The sequence below is a fragment of the Drosophila persimilis genome, unplaced genomic scaffold (genome assembly GCF_003286085.1).
Source record: "Drosophila persimilis strain 14011-0111.01,24,50 unplaced genomic scaffold, DperRS2 tig00000191-arrow-pilon, whole genome shotgun sequence".
NCBI lineage: Eukaryota > Metazoa > Arthropoda > Insecta > Diptera > Drosophilidae > Drosophila > Drosophila persimilis.
Genome location: NW_020825298.1, coordinates 13,596,522 through 13,608,673, shown reverse-complemented (window position 1 = coordinate 13,608,673; position 12,152 = coordinate 13,596,522). Strand labels below are relative to the sequence as shown.

At 35.1% G+C, this 12,152-nt stretch overlaps 1 protein-coding gene across 2 annotated transcripts; it reads right to left on the bottom strand.

Annotated features, from left to right (window-relative positions):
• Positions 1–366: 366 nt before the first annotated feature.
• Positions 367–11,068, bottom strand: LOC6589002 (tubulin polyglutamylase TTLL4). Of its 2 annotated transcripts, XM_002014288.2 has the most exons (11): positions 10,927–11,066; positions 10,011–10,691; positions 8,895–9,703; positions 8,483–8,833; positions 8,068–8,425; positions 7,881–8,005; positions 7,375–7,814; positions 7,149–7,319; positions 6,807–7,085; positions 641–765; positions 367–581 (listed from the first exon to the last, which is right to left on the bottom strand). In XM_002014288.2, exons 2-10 carry the CDS (start codon positions 10,565–10,567, stop codon positions 697–699), a joined length of 3,159 nt encoding a protein of 1,052 aa, XP_002014324.2. In that variant the 5' UTR covers positions 10,568–10,691; positions 10,927–11,066; the 3' UTR covers positions 367–581; positions 641–696. The 2 variants fall into 2 exon arrangements, with proteins under 2 accessions (XP_002014324.2, XP_026844410.1); XM_026988609.1 differs by lacking the exons at positions 367–581; positions 641–765; positions 6,807–7,085; positions 7,375–7,814 and having other exon boundaries at positions 7,167–7,319; positions 10,927–11,068.
• Positions 11,069–12,152: the final 1,084 nt, after the last annotated feature.

The window sequence follows — 12,152 nt, the reverse complement described above, 5'->3', positions numbered from 1 at the left end:
CCTTTTTCAACCCTAAAAGAAAATCCAAATGATCGTGGCGTCCTTACTCCGGATCGCCTACTCGCTGGCCTTATGCCGCTCTGATAGGCGCACTCCTATTGATCTAACGCTCGCTGTCTAATCAATGATTATGCTGTGCTGTACGAGTGTAGCCCAACTAGTAGTAGCGAGTAGAATGTTGAGAGCAAACGAGTGCGGGGCAGTATAATCCAACCACACTAGCAACAGTTATATATATAAATATATGTTTTAATCTCTTGCTATCGTCAAGAATTAAGCATTTCGACTTATTTTTGTCGGTTTTTATTGAAGAGCTGGGAAAAGCCCGACAGCTCACAATATAATAAATACTGAAACACTTAGCTATAATCCATATAGAAATATAACATATAATTTTAATAACTCACTCTTATTTAGCGTTTACTAATTGTCTTACATAATATATAATTTCTTAGAGGCCGAACACATTGAATACCTTTTAAACCTTAACACTAAATTTCCAAATAGGGTTAAATTTATAATGGGCCAAATGGTATTTTTTCTAATGGAAAGCCAGGGTTTTGTTGGTGTTTTTGATAGGCCTACAAACAAAAATTGGTTATAGCAAAAAATATTTAATAATTTATATTCATAGGCTTACCATGCTCTTTTCACGACGTTCTTTATGCGAATTTAAGGGAGATTTGATTTTAAGCATTAGTTTTCTTCTTCTCCTAAAGAAATTACAGTCTTGACAGTTAGTGGTTCACATTTATCGTTCGAGACCTAAATTAAAATAAATAATAAATAAAAATATGTACATATTATAAAATGTATGGATGAGTTTAAAATATACTATAAATGGTAAAAATAAAATAACTAGACTTGGGGTTTAAAAAATTGAATATTGTATATGAATATTGGAATGGAATTGTATATCTTTGCATTGTGTAGTACAGAACGAAACATACTTGACGCCTCAAACTATATGTATGTATATTACATATGAATATACGAGTATGTGCCTGATATGAATATATCATAATAGTAGATTTAATTTGACCTTTGTATTAACTATTACCAAAAATAAACCATTTATGCAGAAATGATTGCTTTTTAAAATTGTCTCTATCGCCGTGGGATATTAATGAGAATTTATAAACCTCAATGTCTTTCGATAACCGGAGCTTGGGAATTGCCCTTAGTTTGAGAAAGATCCTTTGTGATATTTTTAGAAAAAATGTATTCATTTGAGTCAGTTGACTTTGATCAGACATAAATGGCTGTTGATCCTGAGAAATATGATATGTAACAAATGTTTGTGATCGGGAGGTCCTAGCTGCTACATAAAAACAGAACTGATATACTTTTGTATTCTACGACAGAAAAAGTATTAATCCAATGTCTAAATTGTTGAATGAATTATAATTTAATTAAAAATACATGTATTAACGGACTATTCGAAGTTTTTGATTTTTAAATATATGTATGTATGTATGAATCGACTTTAATTTAGTGTAGTGTAATTTAAATCTGGTCTGCAAATTCTTTATTTAAACAGATTATAATACTGAAGTCATTATTCTGACTTTTTGTTGCCTGTTTTATTGACCGAGCCCAGAATCAGTCGAAAAGACATCTGGAAAAAATGTTAAGATTAATTAATTTGAAAACAAGCTTATCATTCTTTGTTACGTCTACGATCTAACTGGACTGGTCGAACTAGCTAGCCGAGGTCGACGAACGGGTCGCAGGCTGTGGTAGTTAATGGTGTACCTTGGTGAGTCAAGTGCGAATAACTCAGTAGTCTCAGCGGCAGAAAACAAGACGGCAAAACCGACGCGACTCTATGGCGAAGAAGTGAAAGCTCTGACGTCTCGGAAACCGAGAGGGTAGTGGTGGATGGGGAATCTGCAGATGTCCTGCGGCTTCTCCAAATCAATTAAGAATCCCATCCGAAAGATTCTGCAATCTATTCTATTCTTCGTTTTCCGTTTTTTTGTATCTTCACCAAACAAAATTTAGAGTAGAATCTCACAAATTAAAACTCTAACAAATTTGAACGTCCAGCAATTAGAACCGGCAATTTTAATGTATTGAACACTCTGAAATCGGGAATTTTTTGCGAAGGCGAAAATCGGAGCCCAACCGATGATGTCATTCCCAAAGCGAAAGGTATTGCAACCAGCTGTTTTAATTAATTTAAATGTAACATACAAATTTAAGAATGAAACAATATCGATAGAATACCGGAACACACAAATTCCTATTCATACAAACATTTTTAAAATCGGAATCGCAAGTCGCAGCGAATGAATTGATTGTGTTATTATTCAACATATCAATCGGAAAAGAATTTTCGACACCCCACCACAAATGCAGCCAATAAATTTAAGGCTCAAGAAATTTCACACAAACGTTTTCGATATTCAAATCAGTTGCTTTGCCCATATACATGAACATAGGTATACATATGCAGGCTTTGTGTGCACTCACAGCGAGTGTTTGAAAAAACGTCGGTGCATATAATCATTGAAATATATGGGAATTACTCATTTTACTATAATGTATATTGTCTTTGATGATACTATACATATAAAGATGACTTTCCATTTTTATTCATTCCATTTCACACTCTTTCACTCTCTACATATTGCTAATTATTTTCACTATATCTTCAACAATCACATTTTTTTTACAACTAAAATTGTCTTTTTTCTTAAAGTAATTTTTTTATGTGGTCCAAATAATAGTAGTGTTACAGATAATTTAAACATTTTTAAATCTCTTCCATTTTTTGCAAGCTTTTTGGTGTTAAATATTACTTGAGTTGTTTATTTAAGTCTCACGGTTTTTTAGCTATCCTTTACCTGACCTTTTGGTCATTTGGTGCCTGGATCATGGGGTGTGGCAAATACTCTAATCCCGAAAAACGTGAACAAGTTAAAGGGTTCAATTTAGAAGAAAATGAATTTCAAAATATACCAAAATATCATTGGTTGTTTAGCTACTATAATCAGAATTGCCATTATATAAGAGCCATAACAATAAAAGACGTAGTCACAAGTTCCAATGAAACATTGGAAAAGTTGAGGATTTGTTTGTTTAAAACTATGTTTTAAGAATCACGGCTATACGATTTTTCCACAAAAAATACATGAAAATTGTAGAATACGGCCGATCTTCAAGGATGGTTCGAGTAAGTTTCTACTCCGAAATTTTTGCATATGTTAAAAACATAATGGATCATTTATATTGCCAATTGCCAATTGCCAATTAAGAATTTATGGTGTTATATAAAATAAAGCAGTCTTATAAATAAAAAAAACATTGTTTTGGGTTGCTGTATAAAAATCCTCGAGCTAGATTTCTGTAGAAAGGTTGCAAAACTGGGTTAGCTTCCTGAGATTTGAGCAGTCGTTACAGTAAATAAGGGCTACTCAACCAAATATTAAAATTAATGTCAAATATGAATTTATTATAATGGTTATAAATAAAGGAGCCTCAGTCGCTTTTGTACAAATGCACTACTATTATTTTGACCGGGTAATTTTTGAAGTATTTCCACATTTTAATTTGTTTCAGTAAATATTGATGATATTGATCTGAAGTTTTTTTCTATTAATACAATCTGTAATTAACGTAGCTGCTAAAAATATTAAGAATCTTTTGTGGAAGTGCTTGCAAGTCCTTTTACTTCAGCTGTATATACACGCACAGGTTTTTATAAATACATTTTTTAGTGCTTAGTTTTCACAAGAACAATATATATAGAAGAAAATCTAGCTTGAGAAAATTTGAACATTTGAAGTTTAGCTTCAAGAAACCGAACCTTCACAGAGCCCAAACAAATGTACAGTTTAAACTGCTTGATAGTACTGTTGAAAATTTGTTGAATAATTATGTCGAACTTAATATTATTACAACTCCAAGTTGTACAGCTTGTGACAGTTATATGCTTAAGTATGCACGTGTACGTCAAATGCAAATGCATCAATTGCAGCGAAAACAAAACACTAATACTAATAATAGGTGTGCTACATTTGTTACCTTGCACACTAATTGGAGTGTTGGTAAACGATAGGAGAGTAAAGAGTGAAGCTATGCAAGCAAATTAAAATTGAATTTTAGTTCCCCTTTCCAGCCACTTTGTCCCACTGTGCGAAATTGATATTTTCTAAACAATAAATTGCCTCCACCTCTGTCAACAATTTTAGCCTTTTCTGAAGCATTTCCACAATTATTAATATTAAGCCTAGTGATATGATAAAACTTATCGAAGAACAACATGGTTAGCTTTTATTTTTATAAATTGTTTTCTTATAAGTCTGTAAAAGCCGTCTTAAGGTTTTAAAAATCTCGGCAGTTCAGTATGTTATGTATTCAAGTCCAAGACTTTTACTATAAGGCTAAATTAAAGTATATAATACTATCTACAAAAATTACATATAAATAAAGCGACATCACAATTAGTTAACAAATCATTAATCAAATCACGTAACTACAATTTTTTGTATATAATAAATATAATACATATTTTGTTAACCTAATTATATAAATTATATATATTGCATATCGATATATATATATATATATGTTATTGCTAGGGTAATTTCACTAACAAGAAGAATAGCTACTACTAGGAATACGATGGCAGCGAATATTACTTTAAAATCCATCTCATAAATTTGATGACGTAATCCTGGAATATTACAATTACAAACAAAACATATTGATTTATTTGTATATAAACGTTTAACGGAATTATGTAATGAAAACAAACATAATTTCACGCAACACAGTTTTTTTTTTGTGTGTAGCCTTAAAACTACATCATACCAGGGCTTCCCTCATAGTCCAAAGCACTACACTAACATTATCTGTTTTATTCAATTTTCTTAAAATTATACCAAAACTTATTCTTATGGGGTCCTTATAGTTCTTTTAAAAATGAAATTCAAATTATATATTCTATAGCCCTTCATAAATCTATTCAGCAACCTAAACGCAAATGATATCGCAACAAAACTCGGAATCGGATCAAAGCAGATAGAAATATGATTCATATGTCGTTAATTTTGTATACCTATATAAGATCCGCTTGGGCATGCAAGTAGTAGTGCTAGCGAGCCTTTTGAAAGACTTGTTTTCTCACTTGCCCTCACTTTCTCCTCACGGAGATTTCGGACGTTGCTTGAGGTTATCTACTAGAGTCAGTCATGTTAACAGTCAGCAATAACGACGTGCACAGTATCAAAACGATTCATGTATATACTTAACGCTGCCAATTCCACCACAATGTGTTCAAATCTTATCGATTCAAAAGTATTCAGATCACTAAATAAAATTGTGGCGAGTACTGCGCATCTTGAATCCCGATGTGGACGTGTTGTTTATACATTTACATATTTTGTACGTACAATTAGCTTCGCCATTCCACACACAATCATATTAGTGCCATGAAGAAGGCAAACTAACTATGGCGCTGACATAGAGATGTGGGTCTAGGCTTTATTTATAAAACTGTAATTTTCAGGTCTCAGGCTCTAAAAATGTTCCTTTTGGTCCAAGTAACCCACTCAAAAATTATAGCCCGACTCGACAACTTTTAGCAGGCATCTCTGACCGGATTGACCGCTCTGACAGAATTAATACAGCTTTGCGAGCTGTTTATTCTATGCAGGATTATATTCAAATACTGACCAAAGAAAAAAGTTTAGTATGAAAATTGGAAACTTAACTGCTTATTGTTGGCCTGTATATTATTTAATTGTCGTGGATGGATTATATCTTAATATTCGAAAACATAAACAAGGAACTATTTTATCCTTAACAAAAGGGAAGAGAATTACCCAAAATACGACACCTCATTATATGCTAGTGAAAGGATCTCCAATGCAGTGATCACACATTTACATGTTTTACAGTGCACTTGAGTGCGTAGACATATCACATACCTAGTTCCAAAACATGCGATTTTGACCGACCACTGATCTAGGCACATAATACAGCCTATGCAAAGTTTAATGAGTCCGTTACAATCATTTTGCAGTCTAAATATATGGGCGAGTGCTCGGAGCATATGCATATACATACATAATTTTGTAAATCCACTTGTGTTTAAAAACCTAATGTTTCTGAATAAATATCCCAAAAGATAAAACTAAAATGAAGCTCAATTATCCTGAAAGGAAGAACATTGGTTTTAAATGTGAATTCCGCCGTTCGTTTCCATTATTTTTTCCATGACTGTATGTACTTAATTTTCAAAAAAGGTGTGATGAAATAAATATTACATATGTAATGAAAACAAAAAATCGAAGAGCAAACGTTGCGCTTTGACACAACTCGATTTCATTTATAGACAATGACTATAGACTGTAAAGTCAAACTACAGACTGGTAAAGGAAAACTAAGCGTTTCTGAACAACAAATTTTCTGCGTACTAGCAATTTCTATCTACAGACATTCGAGTTTTATAGATACGATGACTCTGTATGTGGTCAAGACATAAAACTTACGCTGATAAAGAGCACGGCAGCGGCAAAGGAACGATTGCATAACACTCCAACATCCCTCAAAATTTAACAAGAGTCAAGAATATTAAAGCTGATTTGAATATATCCCTTTAATTGTTGTAGAAACAACCTAGTGTCTACATTTTAAATATATGAAATACATATACGTATATCCACATTATTTATGGTGGACTAAGCACCGAACAAATTATAAACTCCAATATGGAAATAAATTAAAAATTATGCCGAACCTATCCACAGCTTCTTAACGTTTATATATAGAAAAATTATTAATGGGGAAAAACTTACCTTTTTGTTTGGAGATGTTGGAACTTGGAGATGATATTTGTTTTGACAATAGTCTCGTAACAATGCGATGCCCTCCGCACGATTGTTTGCGTAGCGCGACTCCCAGGCATCTAACAGACGGTTGTAGTATCGTGGGGTATCATTGTATTTTAGGTACTTATGAGTTTGATCAGTTGGGAAGATACGTTCTAGGGGTGCGCATCGTGCCAACTCATCTTCCGCAATGATGAGACATCGTACATCATCAGGAGTTAATTTATGCAGAATTGCGTCTATGTACTGTTAAAAAATGTTACATTTTGAAAATGTATGCTAACATGGAAGCCGCAAGTTAATCCTTACCTCATTCCTATCGTCCATCGACTTTCGTGTGAATGTGTTATGCTTTTCCTTCTCTTCGCGAGATAAATAGTTTATGTAGAGTCGCTTATCGTAACACATTGGTGTGCCACTTGGAAAAGAGAGTTCGGCAGCTAGCTCTTTTTGCTTCTCTTGAGTCAGTTTTGGAGGCACCTACAATGTTTAGTTAGAGGAATGCAGATTTAAAAAAGTCCATTTTATAGCTTACGTTATACAGTGCCGTGTTTAGCACACCTTGTACAAGGGGGGCCTTGACATGGGAGTCCAATGGCAATTCAGAGTGTAAACTTGGAGATATATTAACTTCTAATAGCCACGGAACTAAATCTGAGTCCAAAATTACATCAAAGCCAAACAGCTCAAAGCAGCTGTATTTTGATTCAACGTTTGCTCTAATCATACTATTTATACCATTCTCGCCAGCTAGAATGGTCCGCAGAACTAAACTTCTCAAGGCTTCCCACAGACAGTCCGTTCGGACCCCTCGGTTAGCTAAATATGTCCACAGAGACTTTATGGTCCATTTATGACCATGGCAGGCATTTACATCTTCATTTTTTGAGTAATTAGAAGAGAACTTGTTGATGCTATAATTTGTCAAATGCATGCACCTATCGCCTAAAGTGTCTGCCCTGGAACTGTACTTTACTGTGGATACGAAAATCATCAAATCAAATATACATACTCCTCAAGGGGTTTGTGGAAGGTACATACCTGAAGCGAATCGAGCCAGGCCGTTGTGATACATGAAAACTCTCAACGGGTTTACGGATGTAACGAGCACATACAGACGCAAGTCAAATTTGCTACCATTAATAAGTAGTGGACGCTCTATATATCTATAAGACAGCAAAAATAACCATTAACTAAATATACAATTTATATGCATTGTTTGGCATACTTTTGCACGATAAGTGGTCTTCGCTTTGGGATCTGTCCCCATCTATTAATCACGCGAATACCAGCCCCTCGCGCACTGGCCGGTGGCTTGATAATCCACTTAGTATTGCGCTGTGAGTATTTTGGCCAATGCCGGCGTAATGCACATAGATCGTTGGGGATAATGTATGTTCGTGGCATGAAGCCAAACTCTTTGTTGCTGTGCTTGGTCATCTGCCTTTGCAAATTTTTCCAGCAGGAATCCTTTCTTCCTATGCGAAAGGAGCCTGGCAGGTGGTTTATTTTCTGATATGAACGGATGGTCTTGAAACAAGGCGACCTTAAATGCTTGCCCCACACTCCCATCCAATCGTTGGTTTCTGTGAATTTCTTGATTAATTTTAATTTGATTATAATGAAGTACAAATATAACTTACTCTTTAACATTCGCATTCCGCTGTTGGCTAGAATCAGGCGCACAACTTTAGGCATTATGTTGGTAACCCGCCACTTGAGCACTCTATGGAGCTCCGGCGGAACCCTTGGACCCTTTGTTGTGTTCGATGAGAAGGACAAATACGGTGGTACGTAGGGAAATAAACTGGGTACCAAGAGCGAGTCTGGATTCTTAAGGTCAGATTCAGAAGACTGATCCGACAACAAACTTGGTGTGCTTTGGGGTGATGTAAATCTATCCACGGAATGCGTAAGCTTATAAGCATGGGCCCGGTAGCCATCTTCAGCGTCGGAGATCAAGCTTTCAGTGTCACTTTCGTCGAAATTTGAAACTAAAAATTTAACATTGAATAGAGAAATCGTATTAAAGGAAGTAACTTTGAATACTCTTACTATTGTCCAAGTCGTCGTCATCGTCGAAATCAGGATTCCGATCGGAGTCTACATGACTTCGAAAGACTTCATCTTTGGATTCAGGATCAACTAATAGAACTGTGGGAAACTCGTCTTCGGCTCCCAGTGACTTGGAGATTTGGTTTTTCGCGTTTAAATTTCGATGTGTCGCGAACTGTTGCTTGCGCCCCATTCGCGGACTTTGGGTACTGTACAACAAGACTTTGTGAACCGTGGTCAATGACTTTTTAACGGAAGATGTGGTTCCTTTGGTTTTTTTTTGATTCACAGGCAAACGTGGCGGCTTCTGATCTAAAGGTTTTTCCGTACTTTCATTGTTGTTATTAGCTGAATCAGCTCGCTTATTCTCAGACAATCTAAAGCGACGATGTTTAGGATCGAATTGAGTTTCTACAATAGCCTCAGAGTCATATAAATCTTTTATATCCAGATATTCTTCTCCAGTCTTCTTCAGCAAAGATTCAGGATAATCTACAGCTTCTGCCCAGCCATTGTCGCTATAATCGACAGACAAATAATTACTGGGTAATTTTTCCTTTAGCACGTGTTTTTCGAATGGCGAATTACGACCAACGTTCTTTGATGGTTCTCTTTGACCGGCAGTGGTCGCATTAACATCCCGAGGGTCTCGTCGACCTGGGGAGTTTTGAAATTCAGTCATTGGCAGTTTTCGGTTACTTGTGACTGACGGAAGATTCGACACTGTTTTAGTTCCACGGTTATAAAAATATGAAAAATAGTGTTCGTAGTGCTGGCTTGTCGTATGATACGGCGTAGGTGCTTCTGATCTGCAATATATATAGAAAAGAAAGTGTTATTAATTTTACAAAATTAATATATGTATATTTGAGAATTTTGCAAGTATCATACAGTATATGTATAAGGAAGAGTATACATGTCATATGTATATGTGGTTTTAATGTTTGTAAATGTGTATGCATTCAAGAGGTTTACTTTTACTCGAACATATTTCTTGTTTTGGTTTTTTCAGACGTATTTTAAGTGGACATTTCCCAACGAAATACTACTGTGTGCGTGTATTAGAGGAATGTAATTACAAGCAGGACAATAACAGAAAATGAATTTCAAAATTACAGTATAGATTCCCATGTTGGTTCTGGCGATGGAGAATTCTGGACGTTATCTCTATCTGGGATATTTTCCAGATAATCAGTTCTACGAGTTGTTCTTGCTTTCCAGTTCTTTTGTTCCTGTTCCGCGAAAATATCTGTTTTTAGCACCCTTGGCTCATCGTTGCCGGCGATATAGTCACGCATGTTGTGCTGTGTACCATTTAAATATTCTTCTGCTTGACGAACTGGCTGGTAGATGTATCCTCGACTCTTGTTTGATAACGCCACACCGATATTACTTCGTTGATCGGCAGCACAGCACGCAGAATCGAGGCCCCAATGGCCAGGTGCCTGACGGTAGTTCGATCTAGATATATTCTTGAGAACGGCCTCCTTTGTAGATTCTTGATTTGATGGCAGATTTTGATTTTGCCGGCTCCAGCTGGCACCACTTACGTTTGCGTTATTGTAATAATTAAATGTATTGTCCACACTACTGTAATGTGGTACTGATTTTTCTTTCTTGGTACTTTTGTTGTTATTTGAATTTGTCAAGTAATAATCGCTTTTGTTATGCATGTCGAATTGTAGTCATATAGTTATGAGGCGAAAGAAAACGTGTACATAACCACGTAGGAGCAATAGTCTGTCCTTTGATGCCGTAAATCAATACATGTATGTTTTATGCGCATATTTTTTTCCCCTAAAATTAATTAATGTGAATGATTTATTGGAACATATATAGATATTTTTTTGGTTTAAAGATATCTAAGAATTAAATAATGTAATAACATCGCCAATAATCTCATCAATGTACAATTAGCACAAATGAATGTACACCAAAATTTAAATGTACGTTAATTGATAATTTTGGTTACCATTAAGTCTCGAAGTCATCGATTCCATACTATAAACAGGTCAAATATACAAAAACTTACTTGATTGCAAATATGTGACCTTATCTTTTGCTGTGTGCCACCGTGTGGAAGAACTTTGATAGACACCGCGCTTTTGCTTGCTGTGGTAATTCTTTTAGGCACTCCACTCATCTATATACATGTGTATGTATATAGGTCAATAGCATATATTTTAAACAAGGTTGCAGATCCAACCTAAAAACACGAGGATACAAAATTAGAACGGTAATCTGAGAATTGAATGTAAACTTACCTAAATTATATTATTCGACACTAAAGAAAAGTCTGTAGGAAATTGTAACTAATTTTCAATATTTTTGTTTAATAAATGCTCTGTAAGTAACGTTTTTTTCCAAAATTCTATAAATCAAAAACTCCGCACACTATGAAAAAAAAAATTGAACTAATGAATTAGGAAGAGGTGGGAAAAAATCGATAGGGCTATCCATACTATCGATGGTTGAAAAATGAGCCGACCGTCGATTGTTTCGGTTCACCATCGATAGTATCGAGCGGGAAAATTGAACATTGATATTGTATACATATATTTTTCTGAAACATATTGATGAACTTTTATACAGGAGGAGTTCAAAAGGAATGGGGAAGATTTTTAAGCGCAAAATTGTTCAGCTAATCAAATAATTATGGCTCTTGTGAGGTGCTTTTGTACACACATAATATATGCATGTATGTTCATAAGTGTTGGTGTACTGAATGGCGTATGTATTTCCATGTATTTTCTGAGCGGAAAACTGTTTTTAAACTCTAGCTAGGTAATTAATATTAATATATAAATTTTATATGAATATTTCATTCATATTTTAATAATTTTGTCGAATTTTTTATTTATACCCTTTTCCCACACAGCTCAGGGGAACGGTAGGAACAGATGTGAAACCTCGATTCCCACTGGCATTGTTCACCATCACCAAAGAGCTGCTGATGAGTATAGAATATCAAAGTTTCGGTTATAACAGCCATATAGCCGAGTTAATAAAGCTAGGGGTGTTTTAGCGTTCATCAAGTTTTGGTCCAAGGCGTTTGACAACAATACATCAGATGGACTTTGCGATTCCTTCAAGACCTATCCGTACTTTTCGCCTTATGTGCTTATCCTTATGTGGGTCAACTACGCCCAGCATGAACTTTTTAGGATTAGGTGCCAAAATTATAATTCCCTTTGCTTTGCTCTTTTCCATCCGCATCTCTTAGCGCATGTTATCGCTTGCTTGCTTCTGCCTTGCGGT

Coding starts and splice junctions, on each gene's coding strand:
- LOC6589002 (XM_002014288.2), bottom strand. CDS start 10,567: ATGCATAACAAAAGCGATTATTACTTGACAAATTCAAATAACAACAAA. Junction 8,834..8,894: donor TGACGACGACTTGGACAATA/GTAAGAGTATTC, acceptor TTAAATTTTTAG/TTTCAAATTTCGACGAAAGT. Junction 8,006..8,067: donor AGACCACTTATCGTGCAAAA/GTATGCCAAACA, acceptor GCTGTCTTATAG/ATATATAGAGCGTCCACTAC.